At 43.7% G+C, this 26,867-nt stretch overlaps 2 protein-coding genes across 6 annotated transcripts in view; both read left to right on the top strand.

The window, feature by feature from the left end:
• The first annotated feature begins 37 nt into the window (after positions 1 to 37).
• GGPS1 (geranylgeranyl diphosphate synthase 1) lies at positions 38 to 22,460 on the top strand. 5 transcript variants are annotated; one of them, XM_075412342.1, is made up of 4 exons: positions 38 to 192; positions 4,553 to 4,645; positions 13,690 to 13,760; positions 17,590 to 22,460. In XM_075412342.1, the coding sequence occupies exons 2-4, from the start codon at positions 4,579 to 4,581 to the stop codon at positions 18,349 to 18,351; spliced, it is 900 nt and encodes a 299-aa protein (XP_075268457.1). In that variant the 5' UTR covers positions 38 to 192; positions 4,553 to 4,578; the 3' UTR covers positions 18,352 to 22,460. The 5 variants fall into 5 exon arrangements, with proteins under 5 accessions (XP_075268457.1, XP_075268458.1, XP_075268460.1 ...); XM_075412343.1 differs by lacking the exon at positions 38 to 192 and adding an exon at positions 558 to 592; XM_075412345.1 differs by lacking the exon at positions 38 to 192 and adding an exon at positions 629 to 647.
• A 2,655-nt stretch (positions 22,461 to 25,115) lies between these two features.
• The window catches only part of TBCE (tubulin folding cofactor E), a 29,312-nt gene continuing 27,560 nt past the window's right edge, over positions 25,116 to 26,867 (top strand). Inside the window, exon 1 of the mRNA XM_075412369.1 lies at positions 25,116 to 25,366. Within this exon, the coding sequence (XP_075268484.1) occupies positions 25,267 to 25,366 (100 nt within the window). The 5' untranslated portion in view covers positions 25,116 to 25,266. The remainder of the gene's footprint in view (positions 25,367 to 26,867) is intronic.

The following is a 26,867-nucleotide window of genomic DNA, read 5'->3' on the forward strand; positions in this document are numbered from 1 at the left end:
TGGGGCGCTGGTGGCGCATTTTCCCCCCCCAAGCAGGGAAGGTGGCGCCTGGCGGAGCGGAAGGGGGCGGTGCTGCTCCTGCCGAGCGCTGCTGCCGCCGCCACTCCTGGAGAGGAGGCTGCTCGGGGGAGCGGGGCGCGGCTCCGGCTGGCGGCGGGCGGCGGAGGAGGAAGCAGCAGCAGCAGCAGCGAGGTGAGCGGCGGCGGCTGCGGCTGGCGGGAGGGGCTGTCGCCGCCCGGCGCGCTCCTCACAGGGGAGGCTCCCCCCCACCCCCCAGCTCAGCGGGGGAAACGGCTCCCGCGGCCGCCCCGCCCAGAGGCCTGGCGGGCTGCCCGGAAGGGGGCCGGGAAGGGACTGAGGGGAGGGGAGGGGAGGGGAGGGGAGGGGAGGGGGGGGCGCTGTTGGGGCTGAGGGGAGGGGGGGCGCCGTTAGCGCTGGGCGGCGGGGCGGGCTGAGGGAGTGCTCGGGGGCTGCGGCGGGCGGGCGGCGCTTCCCTCCCCGTCCGTCCCTCCCTCCTTCCCTCCCTCCCCTCCGCGGCGGCCGAGCCCGGCTGCCGGCAGCGCCGATCAGAAAATGGGGGTGGCCGCGGCGGGTAGGGGGAGCGAGGAGCCCTCGGCCTCGCTGGATCTAAAATGGCGCTGGCGAGGGTGGGCTGCTCGCCTGCCGGTTGCGGAGGCAGCTGGGGGGGGGGGGGGGGGGGGTGCTCTGCCGCGCCTGCCTCTCCTCCGGGGCTCCGAACGACGAGCCCAGCTTGCTTTGGCGTGGCTGTGGTGTGTTGGGCGGGGGTTAGCAATGGCGACGGCTCCGTGTCCTCCGCGAAACGCGAGTTCCGAGCCGGACAGGAGTTCGGCTGAGATCGCGGCTGTGGAAAGCTGCTTGTTTGCTTCTCCGGGTCTTTAGGGAGGGTGTGTGGCTCCCCCTGCGCCCGGGGGAAGCTGCCCGGCCCGCGGGTGCCGGGTTTTGTTCGGTGTCAGCCTAGGGAGGGCAAAGAGGGCTCTGCTGACCGGAATGAGAATGTGGGCGAGGGTGACGGGTATCCTGCCCAAGTTGCGCTTGGATTAAGAGCCTTGATAGTCTCCTCCAAACAATACACATTCACTGCGGTTTCTGTGTATTCCTTCTGAAACGGACCTTCTCACTGCCACATCCCTCACTTTGGGATTTTTTTTTTTTTTTTACAGTGAAACCAGTATCTTGTTACACTGAATTCTGTGATGGGGCCGATTTAAGAACTTTCTGGATAGTTCTTTTGCACACTACAGTTCTCTGCTCCTTTGGTGGTTCTCTCGTGTTTTCTGTGTAACCTCTTGTGATTGGAGCCACCGAGATGATAATTCTTTTTAAAACACTGTCTGTGTATTTAACCTGGACTATTTCAGTGATCATATTCCCCTAATGTGGACGAGGAGGGGAATATTCTGTAGAAGGGGTGGGATGAGAAGCTGTTTTACAAAGTTCCAAAGCGAAGATTTTTGTTGACATGCCACCTAGAATTAACATTACTTGCACCCTCTCTAGAAAGCTCCTCGACACAGATCGCAGCTTCAAGTGTAGTTTTAGAGTAGTTCCAACTTACGGAAGCCCATGTCACCGTATTACTCTGGTGTCTTGTGTGTTTTCGCAGAGATGGTTAGAGTTAAGGTTTGTTGCAGTCCAAAAGACGGTTTTGTAGGCCCTGTGTCATGGTTGCACGGCCTGTGCCTGTGACAGCTGTTCTGTGTGCTTATGTGGGGATACTGAGTAATAACTGGAAAAATAACGTAGTTGTGCATGAATTGAAATGCAGCAAGTCTGTGTACCGGTTTATAAGGAAACTGTTTTAAAAAAGCAAAATGACCTTAACTGGCTTAATCTTTTGAATAAGTGTACATGTAATCAATGCTTGCACTTTCACTAACTAAAGGCTTTGCATTCCCTTTCATTTATTAACTCCTGGGAGTTTTACTTTTTATTATGAGGTGCTGACTGAGATCTTGTCTCTGAATGTCTTAATTGAGAAGACTTTCTGCAACAGTGTAGCCTCTGTAGTAAATTGGTAGGTCACCTAGGTAGGAAACGCTTAATACCAAGCATTTCCCAGGTGTCAGATGTAGTAATTTTGTGCCAAGAGCAGTAAAATTACAAGTCTTGTATCATGGTATTGCTGTTTACAGGCCTTTATAAACAACTTCATTTACACATTTCTTTATCGAGTGTCCCTTGCTTTGTAGAAGTTTGGGGGAGGTTATGTTCGCTGTTCTTGTTTCAGTGGGTAGTCAGACTGTTTCTCCTTTTCTTAGCGGCGGTTACCTATCACTTCATTTAAAGGTGGCATAGCAGTTGGGAAAAGTTTAGCTATAGTGATTTAAGCCAAGTTACCATTCGCTATTTGCCTATTAGAGCTTTCTTGCCTTCCTTTTATTAAAAAAAAAATAAAAAAATCTTGGCACTTGTAGAAGTGTCTGACTAATTTTCTGCTGATAAGCAGCATTTCAGGTGGAGTCCTATTAGTTTTATGTCAAAAGATGCAAAGATTTAGTCTGATGCTGTGTAATATGAGAAGATTTTAAGTTAGTTGGGGATTCTGAATATTGCCTTAGTGTCCTACAGACAGGCAAGAGACCTCCTAATTCCCTGAGTGGAGAGGAAGAATTTTGAGGTTTACTTTTAAGCAGAAACTTTTTTTCAGAGAAGCAATTCCAACCCTGACATTTCCTCCCAGCGCTGTTGGATAGATAGGCACTTTCAATTCTAAGCCATCTGTCTGGCTTTTTGACAACTAATAGTCACAGGAGAGTTGTCAAGCTGATAGTGTCTCCTTATATCCATCTCTACCGGCTTCTTTCTGCTTAAAACATCTGGAGGTGGACTGTGATAATCTTTTTGATTTCACTTCCTCACTGAAGTCCTTTGCGACTTATCCTTGATATATAAAGGTACAGTTTGACAGCTGACTCTCGGTGATGGTGCTAGCTTAAAAGCAGTTCCTATCCCTTCAGTTATATCAACAAGCTGAAAACAAAACAGGGAGTTGAGGGTGTCAAATCTGATTTAGATTACTGTGTGGCCTGAGCACTAGTTGTGCTGGCACACTGTGGGATAGGATGGAAAGGCTGTACTGCTAAGAAACTATGCAAAGCTTTCCCAAAAGGTGCAATCTTACGAGCATTTTGTTGGCAATTGTGTGTGCTGAAATAGCCTTTCTTGCCCCTGAAGCGCAGATACATTTGATTAACATATGCAGTGAAGCAAATAAAGGAATTGATCCAAACCTAAGCTTGGAAAATGGTTATTAATGCAGATCAGTTCCCAAGTTTGGACTGCTGCTAATACTGATGGGTGTGGAGGGTGGGAATGGGAGTAGACAGAAGCTGATGGAACTCTGCTGAAAGGAAAAGGTCATGAATGTTGAGGAATACCAGTTTGTCCAGGTAGCTTAAGAGAAAGCAGTGATCTCAATACTGACCTTTTGAGTTTTTTATGGGAAAGTATTGCTGGATTACTTTGATCAAGTGTGAAACATAGTTTGTTCCACTCATGTTAACCACTCCCCTTAATGTACTCGCATTAAAAATCATCAGTCCATGCTTATAAATATCACTTTAAAATAGTTATTTTTATGGATAATTTATATAACTATTCACTTGCTCCAGGGGCAAAAAGTACATCCTTTCCAGGAAGCTAGCTAAGGAGCTGAGAAAGGATGCTGAAGTAGCATGAGATTTTGTGCTACTGCTGCAGTTCCTGTCTTAAAATGACATTAGAAGAATTGTTTTGAGCTGCTGCATCTGCAGTGCAGCAAGGAAGGCTAGAGGTGAGAGGACAGAATATCTGTTACAGAGAACAGTCTAAAAAACTCAGATATAGATGACCAAAGGTATGTGAACTGAAACATAATCAATAGAGAATTGTCAAGCCATGTAGGGAATGGATCCTAAAAGATTTATTGTAAGAGGCTATGATGTGTGTAGTATATGGGAAAGTGTGAATAGATGTCTGTGTGCTTAAACAGAGGTAGGAAAATGGTATGTTCCTGTCCTGCCTTCTAAAACAGGACTGAAATTCTGTCAGAAGGCTGAAGCTAGTGTTCAGCTTGTTTAGGTTGCCTTGTTGTAAGGTGTATTTTCTGCTCTTTGGCATCTCCACTTTTGTATGGGGAAAGCACTTAGGGAGGTCTAAGCAGATTAGTCGTGAGGTTTTGTATGTGCTGAGTGTCTTCTCGAAAGACTTACAGTGGAGCTTCATTGTTGTGAATGCTAATGTTTTAAACACTTCTCTATCATCTAAGCCCTCTAACATGTATTATTAGAGCAAACAAAGTCTAGGTGTTGGTTTAAACTATTCATGAATAATTAAAAATAACTGTTTAATACATATGCTTTTTTCTTTTCTAAATGATGTCCTGAAGACTTTTCTTGTGTAGTGAAGGTAATGTTAACAGAAAGTGTCATGTTCAGAATTGGGGTATTTGTATCTAACCTTGAAGTAAGCTGAGTTTTTATTAATTGTATGCATCTATTTTTTTTACTTCCCAATTTTTTGATGTAAACAATCTTAACATTTTCTTTAACAGTGGACCACCTTTTATGAAATAAAGAAATGGATGGAATGGATGAAACATCTAAAAGAATCCTAGAGCCATACCAGTATTTACTTCAATTACCAGGCAAGTTTTTGTACTGTGTTTTTAAAAATCAAAATTGTTTTTATAGCAATTTTTGTCTCGGGAAGCATAAGCCAAGAAGTTTATCCATTCTTGATTTGTGGATTTAAGAGTGATTAAAAGTAACACTTTTCAATGTTTTTTCTTCCTCCTGTAGAACCACCCTTTTTGGTGAGATTGATACAATAGCTCTTGAGTCTGTCTGTTGCAACATAAGTAGTGTATCAGTTACTCTCTTCTCCCTTCGGTGTAGCTGACTTGCTACTTCTTAAAACTGAGAAGGGCAAGTACTGAAGGCTTGATCCCGTAGTTAAAGAACAGAATATTGTCAGCCCTGAGTTTATCTGCTTGGTGTAGTGGACTCTGGGTTGTGGTTTTGTTTTTTTAATAGCATGTTTCTTTTGTGTAATTTCTTCTCTGGTATGTGTAGAGCCAGGTGTTCTTGTGGCCAATTTTTGTCTGTCCCTAGATTGCTTCACTTGCCAGAGGATTAACCAGTCCTTGTATGGTATTTGGTCACTAGCAACACATTCAGATGAAGCTCTCGGTCTTGAACAGTATCTGTTTTAGCAGAATTCAGGAGTCAATTTGATAGAGATGCGTGGATATGCCTCTCAGAAGCCTCTTTGACTGAACAGTCAGATTGTTTGCTGTGGCTTTTACTTGTACACCTAAAGTGTAAGGAAGACCATACAAGCGATCAAAGTGACTAACCTTGTAACAATAGTGGCAGAATTGCTTTGTCATTGGAGCTGTTGCATTATTGCCTTCTGTCCAGCTTATGTTACATAGTGGTGGAGTTAAGGAAGATAATTCTGACCAAAATCATATCTGACTGGGGTAGAAGACCTTGTGTCTAGACAAGTAGCATAATGACTCACAGGCACAGTACTAAGTGGCTTTGTGGGTCCTAATTCATTATACCTGTGTATAATAAGGTTCATTATTAGTCTCTACAAATATCTAGGATTGTCTTATCTACATTAGTGATTTCGTTTGACTTGGCAGTTAGCACTACTTGAGTTGAAAAGTAAGAAAAGGAGAGAATTTGGCAGTAACATGCCTTTTTAATGCCAGAAAATTCGTTTCCCATTTCCTCACAGTGTATTCCATTTGGTTATGTTGAGCTGGGTGGTGGTTTTGCTAGAGAGCTACCTTGAGAATGAGCCTATGATATTCCAGAGAGCTTTCTAAGAGCTAGTCCTGAAGAAACTTACTTTCCTCCAATACTGTCTTTCAGTGGGATTTTTGTTTGGTGAGATAGTTTCATATAACCAAGGTGTATTGTAACACCTCTGCATCTTTAGCTGCTAATTAGTTTCTAAGGTATTCTAGGTACCAGCAAAAAAAGCTCAGCTTCCTAGTAGGAAATACACAACAGACAAGAAGTGCCAAAAAAGCTTCCATAGGCAAAAGTGCTTGACTATTAGCTCTTCAGTTAGCTTTCATCTTAAATGATGCATCTAGGATATACATTTAACCTTTCCAACTTGACTCCTGTGGCTAAATTATGTATGTATATAAGTATATGTTGTGGATTCAACCCTGATCACTCTACACTGATGGTTTATATAATGTTATACTTACTGCCAATGCAAGCATTTTATATCCTATCCTGCTAAAATATCATAAATCTGATTGTCTACTTTAACATGTTGATCTCGTGTTAATTTAGCTTATGTTTTGGAGAAGGTGAAAGGTGAGATACGCTACCATGTCTGCAGAGAGGTGTGATTCAAAAGCAGAAGACTTCTTAAACTAGGCAGGTAAAAGTGGTGTACCTGTGGAAAGTTTGTACTGATTAACAGCTGAAGCAGTGAGGGCTCACAATCGTAAGGCTGGTTCTTTACTGTTTTTGAAACACTGTGGTTTTGCCTGAAGTCGGCTATGCCAAGTACAGATCAGTAGGAGCCAGTTACTTGTGTGAACCTTGGAATCAGTATGAGCACCAGTGCTTGGTGAGGGGGAAAAATGGGCATATGATAGCTGTTCATAATTAGGGTGGAGCCCAAATGAGATGCCTGAGTTAATCTCAGAAGCTCTTGCTGAAAGAGGCAGTTTCATTCCATCCTCTTCATGCTTCTGGCAATATTCTGCTTCTTAACTTGTGCCAGTTCTCAGCTTGCTAACTAAACGATTAGGTAGCATCAATCACCTAACCTGTTAAAAACTTGCCTGGTTGATCTAATCTTGTCTTGTCAGCGAGCTGGCACAAGGGTGGGAACAAGGAGCTGTTTGTATTGGATCGGCTTGAGCTCTGAGGGGCTTCTGCAGAAAGCTTGGCGGAGTGTCAGACATGTACACTTACGGCCCTGCAGTAGTCCAGTTGGTTATCTTTTAAGCCTAGTTAAAAAACACTCTCCTAATGGTTTAGTAACCTCTGAGAACTTGAATTTAGATACATATCAAACTTCGTTTATATAAAAAGGGATTGTGTAACAGTATTAAGGTTGTTTGGGGGGGAAAAAAGGTGTCTGCTGATGTTGTCTGTGGTGAAGAACACAAATTTTTATAACTGTTACGGATTTATCCTTCAATACAAGAGAAAGTGGATTACTCTGCTTCCTGTTAGTTAAACAGGTAACAGTTTGGGGGTGGTACTTAGGCTGGGCTTATCTATTGACTTTAACAGCACTAGGACAGAGAAACTACTAGGCTTAAGGGTTTTTTTACTGTGTTGTTATTTTAACTGCTAGTATGGTAATTAATGTTTGTTCCTTCACTAGCAGAATTTAGTGCTTGGGAGAACATACATTCTGAAACAGTTGCTTTTCTTGTAAAATCTCATTGTAGTAGAGCATTGCCACATTAGTTTATAGCAGTGTTCTGCTTGATCTAGTATTCTGTCCTTTAGTCTCATAAACAAAGTGCAGTAACCAGGCTGAACTTTCACAAATTCCAATGTGGTTTATCTCAAATGGCCTGATTGACATAGGCGATGAATCTTTTATCTGCAAGTGACTAAGTTAACAGCAGTAGCTGTTTTGCAGCACTAAGGAATATATGGAGTTTCAGTTGCAGTAAAACTGATATGGTCAACAGCTTGCTATTGATTCTGATACCATTCGTGACTGTGCATCTTCCCTTTCATGTGCATTACTCTGGTCTTGGCTGCAGTCTTTCCTGGGATGCTTCAGCATGCTAAACAATCAAGACTGACTTTTGCTTTTCAGCTTTTGCTGCTGGGCTGTTGAACTTCACCAGCTTGGTGACGGAGTTAAGCACCATGGGGCATGATCCATACCACTAGTGCAACTGCACCTGACAAGTCAGAGGCCTCAACATGGGCCAAGTTCGTAAGGGAGGCTACAGCTCCAGGTTCTGAGCTGCAGGGATGCCTGGGGGCACCCACTGGGCCAGAATTGATGTTCCTGTCCCTAAAAGCTGTGCAGGGGTGGAAAATGTGTGCTGCCAAGCACAGAAGCAGTGGAAGGGGGTCAGCAGGCCACACAGTATCAGGAATAGCAAAAAGAGCACGACCCTGTAGGTTCAAGAGCCTGACACCTCCAAGTATATTGAAGGAGGGACCTGAACTGTCTGTGCATATCAGGTTGGGAAATGGGTACTTCCACAAAGGTGAAAGCTGGGAGCTGATGGCTTCTGGCACCAGGAGAAAGATTCCTGTTCCTCAAGCAGATATACAATTGCCAAATAAGTTTAGTGCACTGAAAGAAGATGCAGGGCTGGAAGCTCTGTATGCAACAAAGCATCAGACCAGCACCCAGTACAGCAGCAAGTGATAATGATGGGGAGACTGCCTCCTGTGGGTGACAGAGCTGCTGTCTTAGGGAGATTTGCTGCTTCTGGGTAGCTCTGATCTGGGATGTTATGGAGGGACTGCCAAGGTGTGTTTCACCCTCGGACTACTTAACCCTGCAGCTCTTCCACTTGAGCACAAATGTATATAGCAAGGCGATGACTGGAGCTTATTGAGCATGACTGTCTGGCTTTTGGAATGAGGGCCAAGGGCACAGGAAGCCAGGTGGATTTTCTGTGATCTGCAACACCCTTCCCCTCACCACCACTCAACAACTGGTTAGTTGCATAGCTGATGTTGATAGCAGAAATTTGGGGTTTATGACCATGAGACTCCCTTGGTAGATCAAGGACTACCAGGAGGATATAGCATCCACCTACCCAAGTCAGGGCAAAACTGTCTCTGCCAGCAGGCTGAGCAACCTGGTGAGAAGGGACTTAAACTAGAAATTACAGTAGAGGAGAACGACTACCCCACCATCAAGTAAGCTAATGGTGAACTTGCAAACAAAGAGTGTAGGCTGATGTGGACAAGAGACACCTTGTACTCAACAGAGCAGAGGTGAAGACAGCCCATCCTAGGTGTATGCACTCAAACAAGAAATATGAACAGAACAACATAGTAGGGGAAGCTCTCACACTTTTTCTGGGCAACCTGCAGGACTAGGTGCCTCTCAAGTGCCTCTGCACAAATGTGTGCAGTGCAGGGAGCAAACAGGAGGATAGGTCTGCATGCAGTTGCAGGGCTGCAGTTTTATTGGGGTGTCTAATGTGGGATAACTTGCACAGCTGCAATGGCAGTGCTTAGCAAGGCAGCAAGGGATAGCAAGGAGTGGGAGTTGCCTTTTGTGTGAAGGAGCAGCTGAACTGCGTGGAGCTCTGCCTTCAGTCAGATGGTGAGCCTGTTGAGAGCTTATGGGTTAAGATTAGATGGCAGATCAATAGGGGTGACGCTATAGTGGGTCTTTGCTACAGACTACCAGAGCAGGAAGAAGTAGATGAGGCCTTCAGACAACTGGAAGATGCCTCATATTTACAGGCCCTCGTCCTCATGAGAGACTTGAGCTACCTCAGTATCTGGAAGAAGCACCACAGCAGGGCACGGGCAATTCAGGAGGTTTCTGGAATGTGTTGATGACCACTTGCTAACACAGGTGATCAAGGAGCTGATGAAGGGAGGCATTATGCTGGACCTCACACTTAGAAATGAGGAAGGATTAGGACATAAAGACTGGGGGCAGCCTTGGCTGCAGTGACCATGGGATGGTGGCATTCAGGATCCTGAGAGGGGGGAACAAGGCAAAAATGAGGATCACAACCCTGGACTAGTTAACCCTATTTTGAGCAGGAGAGTTAGGGTCAGGGAGTTAAGGTCATGGCAGAATTATCTAGTTCAACACAAGTGACTGCCCAGGTTTAAAAGTGTGGACCTGTTCTTCCTGCAGTTCACTTACGCTGGCTGTAGTGTTGTAGCTGTGGGGGGAGGTCTGCTTGGGGAGTTTATCCATTTAGCCCATATCTATCAGAGGACAGAGCTAAACATGGAAGTGTACAATATAGCTGAGGTAATATGTTAGCTTGCTTCCTTCAGAAGGACAATGTCCTCTTCCCCTGGCGCTCGGCATCTGCTGCTTATCCTATACTGACTCTGGCAGACCCACCTCATAAGCTGACTCAGTACATAAGGCTGGCAGAAGGCTAACCTAGCAAAAAGCAGACAGTTTTCTGCTGGGTAATGAGTTGATTAGCTTTTTGAGGCTCTAATGAGGGCTAGGTTAATAGTCTTTCTGCTATTTCCCATGCTGTTCTAGCCCTTCTGTGTACCCTCACTGTAAGTGGGGTGCTGCCCTAAGGACATTTTGTGGTTGCTTTAATGCACCAAGAGTGAAGAAATACTGATCAGGAGCCTGTCCAGAGCCTGGGGGTCTGTACCCTGTTACAAGAACAGCTGTGTGTATAGAGAGTAAGTCCAGCTGATTTGCTTCTTTTTTTTTTTTAGAGATGCTTATCGTCTGTGCGATGAGGTGGGAGGGATTGTCCTCAGTACAACATCTTTAATGTGATCCTTGTTTCAAGGATTTTACATTCTTACCTGTAGAAGGAATTTCATTAGAGGGAATCTGTTGTGTTCTGAGTATTTTTTCTCACCTTTTCCACTAAGCATTACTAAGGAGAAAACTGTCCATAGTTGCTGTTTGATTTGGGTTATATTGGGATCTTAAGCAGATTAAACAATGCATTTAGCATGTCTTTGATAAAAGCTTGGTGCAGTTGTGTCTATTATAGCTCCATACAGTAGGTAGAGGTTCTAATTTTGGAAGTTAGACCTCTGTATACTTTGGTTTTGCAATAGCCTGCGTAGAATAATTAATAAAGCAGTGAGATGTGACAGTGAAGAAAACAGTTCTGCCAATGTGAAGTTTTACTCCTTTTAATTTTGTCCTAGTGTCCCTGGATTGTTGTCCCCTCTAGTTTGGGGAGAGGAGAGGTGTGGCAAGGAATGGAGGCTTCTGCATCTAGGCTGTTGAGACCAGTGTTGGAGGGGTTTGGTCTTCTGCCATCATAGTGTGGCTGCAGGCATAAAACATGCATGCAGAAAATGGCTGTAATATCACATAGACCAGGTAGGATTGAATTAAAAATAAAATAGCATTTATGTAATAACAGTATTCCTTTAAAGGAGCTTACACAAGCAAATCTGCATCTATAAAAGGAGAGATGAATGCTTCACTATACAGATAGCATTTTTTGCTTGAATAGTGTCTTGATAGCCTTGCTAGTCAAGGTACACAAGTCTAACAATTCAAATGCTGTCTGTCCTAAGGAACTGAAGTAGCTAAATCTGTTGTGTGTGTTAATAATCCATTTGGAGTGTGTGCTAGTAGTGATGTTCCTCATGACGAAATAACACTTGTTGCTGAACATCAGCATTCCATAAGCATGTTTTCTAGGAAGCACATTCAGAAAAACAGAATTAGCTGCCTGATGTAAAAAAGTAGGTGTTATCTGTGTCAATGTAATTTAGAAGTGAACAAACAGCTGTAGATAAAGTACACTTCCTTGATATGATATTATCTTTGAGTAGTTTACTTTATGAATGTAGTGAAATGTTTGTTAATATCTGGCAAGCCATACAGTTTGGCAGATGTTTGTAACAAATACTCTCAATATCTTTGAGCAATCTTTTCTCCATTAGCCCATGCAATTATTTAAAAACAAAATCTTGAACCTCTGATGCAGGTCACTTTGACCTTCCTCTGCACAGCAGTGATGGTCACAAGTGTGTAGTGAGTCAGACCAGGAAACTGATCTGGCCAAAATCTGATGGGGAAGTCACATGAGGAAAAGGGGGGAAGGCTGAGTGTTTGAAGTGTTTCAAATCCTTAGTGTCTGCTGGAGATGTTGGAAGCAGGTCTAACTTGAATTAATGGTGGTGTTTAGTTAATGTGAGAGGTTTTTAAACTCTTGGGTGCTGTCTAATGTTGCTTTTAAATTTGAGCTCTGGTTACCTGTGTTAAAATAGTGAACTTCTGTTTATTTAAATCAATAATTTGCTGACTAACTTGGAACTAGCTATGTACTTTCCTGATAGAGAGCAAACCTGACACAGGCAGCTTAAAACATCTGCTCTGTTGTTTGAGAGACAAAACAATTGCGCCCCCCCCCCCCCCCCCCCCCGCAGAATACTATTAGTGTTTAAAATGGAGTACAGAAACAGAGAACACAAGCCAAGGACAGTGTACGTCCAGGTAAGAGTGCCCTTTTGTGCAGGACAGAGCCAGAGGACAAAACTTGGGGGAGGGAGGTGCCTTTTCCCCAGTCTCTTCTATTGAAAACCCAAAGGTGGTGGTGATGGGAAGCAGTGGAAGTCTTTGAGAACTGAGACAAAAACTGAAGCCCTTTGAGCCAGGGAGGAAGGTTATCGCTCCTGCTACAGAGCCCAAACCACAAAGTTATTGCTTATCTGGTGGTGACTTAATTGGAAAACAGAAAATCCTCAGTCCAGTTTCTCCAGGGTGTATCACTGCAGGTGAATCTGCCCATTTTTATTATTCTGTTCTGTGTGTGCAGGACACGCAGTAATAGAGAAGCCTTAGGGAGAGATTCAAATGTTGAAATTTCTTCAGTGCTCTGGGCAAGATGGTGTCATCAGCATGAGGACTAATATTGCAGAATCATGAAGTTATGTCTTTATGTCTCTGTTGAATAATATGGAACCCACTGTGTAGGCTGCACTACTTTGAGGTTTAGCTAAATTTTTTCCAAAGGCCTTCTTGATGTGAGCTACATATGCAGAGCTGTTTGTCTAAACCTGTCTTGCAGTCATTCGAAGATCTTACACATAGCTGAGCATCTCGAAGTTCAGAGCAGCATTGTCTCAGTGTGAGTAGGGGGTGACTTTATTTCATATTTATCATCAGTAGACACCGAATAAATATTTGTACAGGACTCCTAGCAGTTTATTAAAGAAAGCTGGCACCAGTAATTTATAGGCACATGGGTTAACTTATTAAAATTAACTGTCATGTAAAATGATCCGGTTTGAATAGTAGTGCTTATTTTAACACTAATCTTGGACTTTTGATCTTGTTTTTCATTCATATGAAGCAAGGTGACTGCTTGGCTCCACCAAACTAGATTTAGCCAAAGCAGAACAAATCCTATTATTCATAGGTAGACTTCTCAGGTATAAGATAAATGTCTTGAGTTCTTGCAGAGTTCTTTTTGGAATGTTCTGTTCAGATTTTCTTTTAGAGTTATTAGTAAGTATGTCAAATGTCACTTTACTGTTTTACAAATTGTCAGTAGTAAGTGAAGAGTACTACAGGAGGAAGACCTAAAAATAGAGAGAATAGATATTCAGTAAATATCCATATCTTTAGCTAATAATGAATCACAATTGAAACTTCTTAATCTGTTACATGCAGAAAATCAACATGCCTGGCAAACTAGGGCTTACTTTCAGAAGTAGTAAACTGATCTGTACGCATTGCCAGCATGCTTGGGATCACTTACTAATTAAACTGCCAAAACTAAATACCATAACCTTTAAATATGTGCTTTGCATATACTGTGAAATGATTAAAACTGTAGTTGCTGATAATAGTGATGTGCATACAATGAAGAAACAAGGTACAGGCTTACTATGATGTATTTTCTGCTTTCAAGTGACCACACCAATCAGTTTACTGGTCTCAAATCGGCTATAGTTGTTAAGAGAAACTGTTGTCCCTCATAATTAATTTGCGATGATTTTTTTTTAAATAAATGCCTAAATATTTTTTTTGTAGGTAAGCAAGTGAGAACCAAACTGTCACAGGCCTTTAATCACTGGCTGAATGTTCCAGAAGATAAAATACAGGTACTGGCTAATAATTTTTAAAGGGCTGTTACCTTTCTTCCGTGACTACTGATAACAGATGATTCTCTTGGATGGCATAAGTGATCAGAAATCTTAAATGCACTGGTTCTTGCATATATTAAAGTAAACTTTCAGGAAAGCAACTTTAGTGCAAAGCTCTGACTGTGATGCAACATTAAAGAAATTACTTCCATGACTTGTCTTACCTCGAATAGTAATTTCTTTGCAAGTGTGCTCAACCTTTTAAGTTGTAGATAAGCAGCTACCATCATTACCTACTTATCATAACTCAGTTATTAACACTGAGTTTTCAACGACTTACGAAAGAAGCTAGACAGTTATCTTGTAAACTACACAAATAGTGGTTGAAAATAAAACCTTATTATTTTGATACAAGAATGTCAAAGAGCAGTTAAATCACCTTTATAAACCATTTCTTGTTCTGGACCTAAAACTGTGGTGGTCTTACAGAGTCTAAAATCCTTACTCCCTAATGAGAAGCATTAGACTAGGAATTCTCCTTTCCTTTTGCTTTTGTTTTGGATAAATCTGTGCAAGATGTATGGTTGTGTATTTAAATACTGTCACTTGTCAAATAAAAAATTACCATTTTGGTTAGACTATAGTTTTGCCACACTGCATATTGAGGGTGCAGAAGATTCTCCATATCCAAGACAGTGTAAGGAATTAAAATAACCAGTTATGTTTTTTGAGACTTAGGCAGCTGGTCCCTAGTTAATTTTGTAAATTGTAGGCAGAAGTACCTTTAGAGTTTGTGAAGGAATACTCTTTAGGGTGGCTTAAGAGTGATACTTCATAGACCTCAAGTAACAAAATGGTAGAAGTGATTTAAACAATGAAGGAAGAAGCTGTGTTCTGAAGCTGAACTCTTTTTTTTTTTTTTTCTGTTTTCCAACCTGTCTGTCTAACTTTTTAGCCAGACTTATTCTGGCTCCCAGCTAGACACTACTTACCCTCTGTGCTCAGGTACCTATTCAGATAAAATGTATTGTATACTAACCTGTCCTGTATGCATGAGTTTGGTCTAATATCATAGATCAGAACTCAAACTGGAAGGAGCCTCTGGAGGTCATCCAGGACAACCCCCGGCTTAAAGCAGGGCTCACTCCATAGCTGCTTTAGGCTTCTGGGGTCATTGCTGTGTGTTGAAAATCTGAGGATGTAGATGCTGCAGCCTCTCTGTGCCTGTCTTTCCGTGCTGAACCCCTTTCATGATAACAAACTCTTCCATTCTGTCCGCTTGGGGTTTCTTATCTTGCCCTTTTGCTGAGCACCCGTGGCAGTGGAGATCCATCTTCTCTCATGTACTATAGCAAACTAAAGCTGCAGTGCCTCTGTGTGAACAGACGTTACCAGTTTTACCCGTCACTTTTAAACTGATAATCATGTAACACTTATTGAAAACTTAGATCGCTTGTTCTGGTTATCTTCATGAAAAAAACCTGATGCTTTAATGTTTCCTTTACTGTGTAAGCTCTTTGCAATGGAATTTTAATATTTTTATTCTTCAGGTCATTTGAGGACAAAATCAAGATGCTGTCATCTTTTAATCTGCATCCTGCCACAATTATTACTGCTTTTGTGCATGCTTGTCCTAATTTTAATAACTTAAAGTTGTTGAGGTCTGCAGGACAACCTCTAGTCATCTTTTTGATGTCTCATAATCTTCTTAAGACATCCCAGTTGCCTAGCAGCCTGATTCCCTTCCAGCTATTTTTTATTAAAAATGAACTCTGGCACTCCTTCTAGGACTTTTTTTTTTACCTTGGATCACTTGTCTTCATGTAGTTTAGATTAATATAGTTGAGGAGACTATTCTTGATAGTCAATTTTACTATTGGCTGTCACTATTTCACTTTTTTCCCAGCCAAGTGGTCTTTTTTTTTTTTTCCTCTCCTGCTTACTGCATCTCTAGTACTGATCTGATGCTGCACTGAGAGAATTCAGCTGGTTGAATTAGAGAACACTGGGTTTGTTCGATGGACTTTCTTCTAAGAAGGTACTGAAATGGCCAGGTACAGGGCCAAGCAACTTTTAAAGCTATTGCTGGTAAGGAGGTAGAAATCTGTGCGTTAGAGTGATAGCGCAGCAGCCACTGTTTGGATAGGCTTAGGTTGTAAGAAAGCATAACACTGTACTGGTTCTTCAGCTTTCATTATGACGAGCAGTCTTTTCACTTCCTCAGGCTACTTCCTGATGTCTTCTAAAATAAGCTTTTTCTGCTGTCTGAACTTTTTCGCTCCTTACTTTCAACTTGAAAGCATTTTTGACACTGTCTTTTAAGTTCACAAGATAATGCAATTCAAGTACACAGTTATGAAGCACTACTTTTAATTAAATCTTAAATGTCTAGAAGCTGCAAAAGTTCACGCAACTGACAGCGATGTGAAATTGGTTGGCAAGAGAGGTGTTGGAATAGGCTTATCCAAGGAATTAACAGAATAGAGGGAAACTTTCCTGATAGTACTGAGAATGGCATAATGCACTAAAATTATTCAGACAAATAGGTATGCAGAGCTGCTTTCAGCAAGTACTCTGTGCTCTGCTTTAAAGTCAGTGGGCAACAACATATCTTTATAGGTCAAAGTAGGGCTCAGTTCTAACTGGTAGATGAGTCATTAGTGCTTCTTAGGTAGTCTGTTCTTGTAGTTGCAGCTTGAACAAGCAATTAGATTGCTGAGTTTTGGGTTTTAATCTTTGGGACAGTGGTCACTGAACACAAGGTGACTTGCCACACAAGAAAATGCTTTCAGTGAAATGTCTCTGACATTTTCCTACAGCACCCACCAAATAGGACCGTACTAGGTACTTGCCGCTATTTAGTGGTGGCCTTAGTATTTTTTAGAAGCAGTTGTTTTGATGGATGTTGACTTGAGTACAATGTTTGTAGCTAGCAGATGTGATTGGTTCATTAGCTTTAAAATCCTATCTTAATCAGATGTGTTGTAGTGAGTTTTACATGCTTAAATTTATTTGTTTAAGCAGGTGCTGAATATACCTGTTCCTTGCATAGCAGCTGTGCAATAAAAACACTGTATAGTGTTTAAATTGTTCATTTCTCGTTGAATTGGCCTGCTTTGGAATTTTACTCAAATGTAATCAGCTTCAAGCTTGATGTTCTAAACAGTTTATTGTGTACCTCAGGTGGTGTATGGTATTGGTCTACCTAGTAACAAGTAGTAAGTGCGTAGGAAGCTTCCCAGAAGAAGTTGTAGCTGTTGCCTTTTTGCCAAGAGTTTTCAAAATGATGTTTCAGATAGAATAGTCTGTCTTGTAAGAGCTCGGTGCTGAGGGTAACTACACAAACTGGGGGGAAGAAAGGTAAACTCTCTCCACTTACCAAAACAAGGTTTATGAGACTAATATGTTAATGGATGATACCTGATGCTCTCAAGAACTGACTTTGGGTGATCTCAGGTTAGTGAATCTAAACTTGTCACAGCATTGTGGTGCTTTTCCTCCGTTCATGTTTCTAGTAACGGTTACTGCATCACTCCTAGACAATGGCATATTTTAGAACTGTAGCAACAATGAAGAGCATGCAGGTGGAAGCACTTCAGGGAGTAAGTTCACTTTGAGTCTGAAAACATTACACAAAAGACCAACCATGTGATCCAGGACTTACAGCAAACTGGCTGATGAAGAGAATCCTAAATCTGTATTAGTAGTAGAAGCAAGTGCTCTGAAGGGGAACCTCAATGACAGAATATCATTCTTTCAAACCTTATCCATTTTAAATAAGGTCTTGCAAAACTGGCGGTTAAATTACAGTGTGACACTTAATAATTTTTTTCTCTTCTTGCAACAGGTTATCATTGAAGTGACAGAGATGTTGCACAATGCAAGCCTGCTTGTGGATGATATTGAAGATAACTCAAAGCTACGACGGGGCTTTCCAGTGGCACACAGTATCTATGGAATTCCATCTGTAATCAACTGTGCTAATTATGTGTATTTCCTTGGCTTAGAGAAGGTTTTAACCCTTGATCATCCAGATGCTGTTAAAGTTTTTACCTGTCAACTTCTGGAGCTCCATAAAGGTCAAGGCTTGGATATTTACTGGAGGGATACTTACACTTGTCCTACGGAAGCTGAATATAAAGCTATGGTACTGCAAAAGACAGGTGGTCTCTTTGGATTAGCTGTAGGCCTCATGCAGCTGTTCTCCAGTTATAAAAAAGACTTAAAGCCACTTCTTAACACACTTGGCCTCTTCTTCCAAATAAGAGATGACTATGCCAACCTGCACTCCAAAGAATATAGTGAAAACAAGAGTTTTTGTGAAGACTTAACTGAGGGCAAGTTCTCATTCCCAACCATTCATGCAATTTGGTCAAGACCTGAAAGCACTCAGGTGCAAAACATTTTACGTCAAAGGACAGAGAATGTAGATATAAAAAAATACTGTGTACATTACCTTGAAAATGTGGGTTCCTTTGAGTACACTCGGAATACATTGAAAGAGCTTGAAGCTGAAGCCTATAAACAAATTGAATCACTTGGGGGAAACCCTGAGCTTGTAGCACTAGTTGAACAGCTGAGCAAAATGTTCAAAGAAACTGAAAATTAAAAATTTAACTCCTGGGGGTGGATTAAAACTTTTTAAAATGGGAAAATAACCAGACTATCTGAGAGATGTCATAATCATTCTTGCTTAAAACTTTCACTTGTAGCCATGTTACAGAAACTACTGTTAAAAACAATTTGTCACCAAGTATTGAAATATATACCCTAGTATCTTATACCATCTTAACCATATCTTTGTTAAAGCAGATGTACTAGAAATGAAACAGGTTTTGAGTCTAAATGTGATCATCTTTACGCAGTCATCACATTTTCAGGCCTAACTTGTATCTTCAACCAGGCCACTGTAGGTCTCTGGATGAAATTCTGTGTTAAATTAAATTAGGCTGATGTAAGTCTGTGGTGCATTTTCAAACAGTGCTCTGGGAAACCAAAATGTACAATGTTAAATAACAAAGAGATACTTGCAACCACAATGCACATAAAGCTGTTGTGTGATATTTCTGTTAGACTTGTGAAGATCAGATGGATCAGCTTACTAAGCTCTAAAGTGAGGATCCTATCCAGCTTCTGGGGATATCTTCAGGGGAATGTGAATTAGGGAAGATAGTATTTTATACACAAATAAGACTAATGTTTAGTCTGAAATTGTAGCTTTATAAAGATTTCCAAGTACCTTAGAAAAGATTCCATTGCATTGGCAAAGCATAAATTTGCTGCTGGTTCTAGCTCTGCAGTGAATAATTTTGGTTGCCTGGTTTTAGTTTGTTAAACTGTCAAATATTTTGTAGCCAGGGACTTAAACCTATGCATTGGAGCTCATGTGTGTAACTGTAAATAGCAACTTAGTAAGCTGCTACCAGAAATGGAATGGGATTTGCACCAGGTAACTTCAGGACACTGTAATTGGCGCAGGTCTCTAATTTCTGCTTATAATTGAGAGGGGCTTCTCCAGGAGTTGATTCATAATTCATACTGCATTCCTGTTCTGAATTGCTATCTGGAGGTGTGTTATAGATCTCTCCAAAGAGACAAGTTCTGTAATTTTTTGCTAAAACGAAGTACAACATCTTGTTTACAAGTTATAGTACCACTTCAGTTTTGTTAATTGTTTAAATAGTGCTTTAAAATTATGTGCACGGACATACTGAAATAGAAGTGGAACTGAGAGCTAGATTGAGGGAGGAGGGCTAATAAGTGACAAAACTCTGCTCATCTATATATGTAAAGGTGAACAAAAGGTAAGCAGAGATGTTTGTTTCTTCTTGACTGGGCTGGCTTTAACTGGATTCAGTTCCCTTAATGTTCACAGCCACATAAAGCTTTGCTTCTGTATGGGGAGGTAATGGTTTGGATCAAAGGTAGGACTGGTGCTGTGGGGGGTGGTGGCAGCTCAAGCATACCCTCAAAAGAAATGGCCAGAGGTACTTGGCTTCTGACAGATGAAGGATAGCTTTATGCATGTGTTCGTTTACTGTACCTGGAAAGCAGGGAGAGTTGTGGTCTCAACCCACTGAGAAAGCTAACTGAAGAAGGTTGCTGTAATGTCTTCCCTGACAGCCTTAAGATTCTTCTGAAAGTGATCAAGCATTAAAAAAGTCAGGACGACTGCTTTTAGTTAGAGACATTATGTAGTTATGGATGATAGCCTCCCCCTTTTACCTGCATGCTGAGGAGGAATGTCTGTCTGCTGTGTGATTAGGCACTGAAGAGTAGCCTTTTTACTCAATGGACCTGGTCATCAGGACTGAATAGCTTAAAGTTGGTGGAAGGTGCCCAGTTACTGGATTAGGAATGTTTGATTACACAAAACTGTTTAATGAGGTAGCTTTTCTTATTTTTGTATAGAACTTCTCTACCATCTGAGACTTCTGCTACGTCGGCATTTCTTTGGTTCATTCTGGCAACTCACCCCAGTATTTATTGTAATACCATTGCCTTGTAGAATGTGCCTCTATTAACTTAGAAAGGACACTGGAAACTTTCCAGCTGCAGGCCTGTGAAACCACAGATGGGTAAGAAGGGAAAAGTATCCCGGGAAAAGCTGGACCAACAAGAAACCATACAGCTCTGTCTTACTCTTCTGCCTTCAAGGCTTTTGATACCATTATTGAAAGCATACCCTGAAGGTGTATCTTAAAAGGCCCAGAAGCAGAGTGGTGTTGCTCTTCACTTTGGCTAGGATGAACTGAGGCCTCTGAGGGTTTTTCCTGATATATCTGGGAGTAGGAAGAGGCTGGGATCTTTCCCCTTCATCTGTTAAGCAGGTAGAACATCTTTAAGTATTAAGCGTCAGCAGTGGTGATGCTCCATAGTCAAGATAGGTTTTGTGTTTGGTGCCATGAGATGTGACTGTGCATCCTCATCAGTATTCTCCAATATTGGCTCTGGCACAAGCTCCTGGTCTTAAGCCATGTTAGGAAAATTACTTCCTTCAAGCAGCATGAGAGTTCTTGTGGCTGCAGAATCAGTTGTGTAAGTGCTGCTCTATTGCTATGCCTCCCACACACAGGGAGTAGGGTTTTTTCCCTGATGTTCGCAGGAGATGCACTGCTGCGGAATGGAAATCTGAGTTGCAAGTGGAAATGCCCATGGGGAAATAAAGGGGGTGATGGTTTTGATGTCAGTCCCCCTGAACTGTCCCCAACAGTTCAGAGCCAGCAGTGTTCCCCGTAGTATCTTCCTATTGTTGCCAACAAGTTCTACTTTGATCAGGTTACCAGTGCATTTCTTGGGGATTTAGCTCTTGCAGTGCATATGAAGAGAAATGCAAAGACTCGTCAGTCTCCAGCATTTCCCCCTACCTCAGCCTGTTTTCTGACTGTGTGCTTGCTTGGCTGTAAATGAATGCTGGATGTAAATTAATGCTGTCACCTGTGTTTGAGTGGCCAGCCACTGGATGGAGCATCTGCCTCTGCTTCTTCAAAGGCTGATGTTATCCCCGTCAATTATAGTGAAAATTGTATTATTTCGGGACCTTCCTGAGGAGACAGCTTGTCTTCCACCTCTCCCTTTGAGCTCAGGCTGTTCAGGTACCCACTAAGAGCAACTCTGTCTTGGCCAGTTCCTGATACAAAAAGCCCAAAGATGTTCAGGACAATGTGAAAGTAACTTGATATTTCTTTTATGCCTTCAATTTTCTGGTTGACTTTGCTAGTTATTAAATATCTAAGTGCCTCTATATGCTATGGAGATTTCCTATATTAATGGCTTTCCCCAGTTATTGTTAAAATGCTGACATCATATAAAAATGTGAGATTTGTGTATCTTTTTTCCACCTTCTTATATAAAACTGGTTTGAACTCTAGAATTCTCCAGAATTGGGCCAGGCTTTTTTCATGTGCAAGAGCTATGTAGGCATCTGTTGCTCTTCTCTGTTTTGTCTTAATCTTACCTTTTTACATTTCACATTTGATATTTACTATGTTCTTTGTATTATTTGCTCAGTACTTCCATTGTAATTCTTATCTCAGCTGTATTTCTATTCTGATACTAATACCATAGCACACACAATACTGTCAAACTCCTTTTTGATCCTGGACAAACAAAATAGTCTGGGTCTGCTTTTGAAACGTTATATCTTGGCTCATCGTATGCCTTCACAAAAGTAATCTAACATTTTCTGCAATTTTGAGATGCCTGAAACTTTCCTTACAAGAAGCTAAAGCCTGTAATATATTTTATATTGCCATAAATTATTTTTGTCCCATACAGCTTGAGCTCCTTTCCCTCCCCTACCTGTTTGCTTCCAACACCTATTTTGCTTTGGTGGTGATGCTCCTTGGAACTTTCTGTGACACAACTTGACTCGCTAGCCTTTGGGGACAGGAGTTAATTTTTGTCTGGGTTAATAAATTGTCCGGTGAGCCTGATGAATGTCAGAGCTGACAGGTGGACAGAGGCAAGAGCAGAGCAAATATATGAGAACCTGTTTTAGGCTCCTGAGGCTGCCTCACGTAATTTCACTTTGTTTTACAACATCTCCTTCACTGTGTTGGGAAAGGCTGAAGAGCGTGGTTAGTTTCCCTGAACTTCCCTTCTTGCTTTCCAAATAGAATGTAAGATATTTAAGTTAAAAACTATTTATTCTGATAGTTATTTAATAATTTGTATATAGCATCTTAAGGTTTTGATTAAAGGTACAGATAAACAGTACATTGTTTCATGACTGTATTTTTCTTTCTCTGACAATTATCCCGCACTTGAGACCAGGCAAACATAATTTGTTATGTGCCTGCTTGACTTGATTGTTACCTCACATTGACATCCTTCCTGAATAATTTTTATCATAGTCAAGCACCAGTGTTCACCTTTTCGCAGCTTTTTTTTTAATTACTTTAGAAGGCACCTTAGAGGTGTGGCTGGGAATAATCCATGATTCATCGATTCACTTTCATTCAAGCAAATTATCTGCAAAATTTACAGTAAAGATGCAGGTTAAACCATATGAATGCTGCTAATGTTCCTCGCCTGTGTGCCCTATGGAACAAGTTCTCACTTAGCTCATGGAAAGGCGTTTACTGAGCATCTCTGTTTACTACAGCATAGAGATACCCAAAGAAGGCCTAACATGGCACTTCGGGGAGAACACTGCCAAACCTGACATGAATTTGTGTGGAAGACTAAGTCTGCTGGGAAAGGAGATCATAGGTAATTTTCTGCTTTTGAACTCCAAAACAACCCATAAAAATGCTCTCTGCTCTGTTGGTCTATGAATTACACACTGTCAGTAAGCAGTTGTATCTTTCTTGATCACAGTAGGTTATTTTCACTTCCTTCATCTTTCGGTTGTTATTTCTGGAGCATATGGTATAAGTTACTTAATCACTCGGTAAAGTAATTATTGAAGTCTGCTAAAAGGCAAAATGGCAAATGCACACATTTTTGGTTATGCTGTTTTGGAATACACACAAAAACTGGCCTGTCCTCTTGCTGTAATCTAGTATGTGCTATTCCGCAGTGAACTTCGTTCGCAGAGGAAGGCATTGACAACTCTTCACCAACTTAAGTTACTAAAATCAGGCTGACACCAAGGTCTTGTGAACAAATTGAAAGGAAAAAAATTTAAAGTGTTTGCAAGGAAAACCTACAGAGTTTTTTAAAAATAGAACTTTGGGTAACTGCAGAGCTGATATGTGGCACATGGAACAAATTCCTATAGTTTTTCTGTGGCTTTAACTGAAGAACCTATTGCTGCTTATGCTCCCCTCTTTTTGGGGGTGGGATGGGGTGCACAGCTCAAAGTAAAAACCATATGGAGGAATTGTCATTGCTATTCACAGGAATGTAAAAACTGTGCTATAAACCTAATCTCTTCTATTTTACACCAACCAAAATGAGTGTTCACTAAATTCTGAAGTTAAATCCTTTTTCACTTAAGCGCTTACAAAACGCAGAAGTTGCAGTTCTAGGTAAGGTGGTGACAATGTTAAACTGGTCTAGTAGTTTTATTGGTGATGGGACTGTCCTGTTTCCTGTGGAGTACATTGGGTGAGCTACAGCAATTTGATTATGGTGCTAAATCAGAAGAAACGCAAAGAAATAAAACAGCAACGCGATTTTCATTACCACTTTAAAAATACTAAATACATAAATTCAGCAACATGCATGTAGATTCTGGGAGTGGCTGAATTACCTATCAAACATGCTGCTGAGGTCAAAGATAGTGAAAAGTATTTTCTTGCTTTCAAAGCCTTTCATGACACAGTCAAAGCAGAGCAGGCTTGGAAAATGCCAACTAGGCTACTTTTGATTTTATAACCACTGAACTGTGTGAAAGCTGCGACACCTTGTCATACCTCTGTGGAATCAAAGAGCTCTTACTGCATCTCTGTGCTCCAGCAATTAGTGCTTACAGTGAACTCTAACAGCAAAAACTGAAAATCTACACACATTTGACACATCTAGTCTTTTTTTTATAAGCTCTCATCTTCTCTGGATCTTCTTCCCTTTCATTTGTGTTTTTCTGAAATAGCGGCTGTTGAATCACAGAATCACTAAGGTTGGAGAAGACCTCCAAGATCATCAAGTCCAACCATCAACCCATCACCACCGTGCCTGCTAAACCATGTCCCGAAGTGCCACAGCCACGCGGTTTGGGATGGGGACTCCCCCGCTGCCCTGGGCAGCCTGTTCCCACGCCTGGCCGCTCCTTCAGCAAGGACATAATTCCGAACATCCAATCCAAACATCCAATCCAAACCTCCCCTGGCGCACCCTGCGGCCATGCCGCAGCGGCTGCGGCAGCACCGAGTACGGAAGCACTACAACTTCTCTGTCCCTATCAGCTTCCCCGGAGCCCAGCAGCGAGCCCGTTCCCCGGCCGGGAGCCGCGCCCTTCGCCCAGGCGCCCGCCTTCCCCTGGGCTGCAGCCTCCCACCGCGGCTGCACTCCCTTGTTCAAGGCCCAGCCTGCGCCCAGGCCGTCCCCACGGGCCCGCCGCTCCCGGGAGGGCCCCGCTAAACCCGACGGCGGCGCTCCGCACCGCACCAGAGGCCTCCCCTCAGCGCCGGGCGGCGGCCGGGACGCCCCGCCCCGCCTCTCCGCCGGGCCCCTCTCGCCCAATCGGCACGCGCCTCTCGCCCCGCGGCATGCTGGGAGGTGTAGTCTAGACACGGCAAATCCTCGCGGCGCGGCCGCCTCGGCGAACTGTGATACCCAGAGAGCCCTGCGGCGGTGGCGGGCTATGACATCGGCGGAGTCGACCACGGGGCCAATAGCGGCCAAGCTAGGGCGGCCCTGCGGGCTTGGGACCAATGGGTGGGCCAGACGGGGCGGGCTGACAGCTGTCAGTCCGCGCAGGGCGGAAGAGAGACTGGGTGCGCCGGGAGCTGTCGGTGGGCGCCAGGCGCGGTGCAGAGAGGGCGCTCCGGCGTGTGGGCCCGCTTCTCCGGCCCGGCTCCCTCCGCCGGCGGCCCGGCTGCTGCCCCCGCAGGCCCGCTCGGGGCGGAGGCCTCCCGGGATGGCCGCCCGCCTCCCCCCCGGTGCGGTGGGCCGGAGGGTGCTGTGCGGCGGGCAGTTCGCGACTGTGCGCTACGTGGGCAGCGTCCCGCCGACGGCAGGTGAACACCGCGGCGGTCGGTTGGTAGTCTTGGCGGTTAGCGGTTGTTTGCGGGATCCTGGTGGTGTTCTGCTTAATTTAAAAAAAAATTGTGAGGTAAACTGTGGTGAAATATGACTTGTGCTTTCCTCCTTGTTCCCGTGTAGACATGGCGGCTTCTGACCTGGAGAGGTCGTCGGGTTTTTTTAGAAGTCGGGAGTTGTCTGCTACGGTTTGCGCAGCAAGGTTTTGGTGGCAGGGGGCTGCAGGGGTGGCTGCTGCGAGGAGCTGCCAGAAGCTTCCCCCGTGTCTGGTACGGCCAGTGCCAGCCGGCTCTGAGAGGGACCCGCCGCTGGCCAAGGCCAAGCCCGTCAGCGACGGTGGTAGCGCCTCTGGGGTGACATAGTTAAGAAAGGGAAGAAAAAAAACCTGTGCAGTGAAACGGCGGGGTAGAGAGAGGCGTGAGACAGTGTGAGAGAAAGAACTCTGCAGACACCAAGTTCAGTGAAGAAGGAGGGGGGAGGAGGTGCCCGAAATGTCGGAGCAGAGAGTCTTCCCTTGCCACTCGTGCTGAATCACAGACTGGCAGGGTTTGGAAGGGCCCTCTGTGGGTCACCCAGTCCAGCCCCCCTAACGAAGCAGGGTCACCCAGAGCAGGCTGCACAGCACCGCATCCAGGCGGATCTTGAATATCTCAGAGAAGGAGACTCCACAGTCCCTCTGGGCAGCCTGGGCCAGGGCTCTGTCACCCTCAGAGTGAAGAAGTTCTTCCTCCTGTTCAGCTGGAACTTCCTCTGCTTCAGTTTGTGCCCGTTGCCCCTTGTCCTGTTGCTGGGCACCACTGAAAAGAGTCTGGCCCCATCCTCCTGACACCCACCCTTGAGATATTTATAGGCATTTCTAAGGTCCCCTCTCAGCCTTCTTTTCTCCAGGCTAAACAAGCCCAGCTCCCTCAGCCTTTCCTGGTAGGAGAGATGCTCCAGTCCCCTCATCATCCTCATAGCCCTGAAGACCATGGTGAGGCAGGCTGTCCACCTGCAGCACATGGAGGTGCATGGTGGAGCAGATCCCCACCCTCAGCCCATGGAAGGGACCCCACACCGGAGCACATAGATGCCTGAAGGAAGCTGTGACCCTGTGGGGAGGCCACAGTGGAGCAGGCTTCTGCCAGGACCTGCGGGCCCATGGAGAGAGAAGCCCACACCGGAGCACATGGATGCCTGAAGGAAGCTGTGACCCTGTGGGGAGGCCACACTGGAGCAGGCTCCTGCCAGGACCTGCAGGCCCATGAAGAGAGAAGCCCACACCGGAGCAGGTTTGCTGGCAGGGCTTGTGACCCCCTGGGGGACCCACACTGGAGCAGCCTGTTCCTGAAGGCTGGCACCCCGTGGGAAGGACCCATGCTGGGGCAGTTCGTGAAGAGCTACAGCCCATGGGAAGGACTCATGCTGGAGAAGTTCATGGAGAATGTCTCCTGTGAGAGGAACCCCATGCTGGAGCAGGGGAAGAGTGTGGGGAGTCTT

This window comes from Opisthocomus hoazin, chromosome 2, assembly GCF_030867145.1.
Source record: "Opisthocomus hoazin isolate bOpiHoa1 chromosome 2, bOpiHoa1.hap1, whole genome shotgun sequence".
Lineage (NCBI taxonomy): Eukaryota > Metazoa > Chordata > Aves > Opisthocomiformes > Opisthocomidae > Opisthocomus > Opisthocomus hoazin.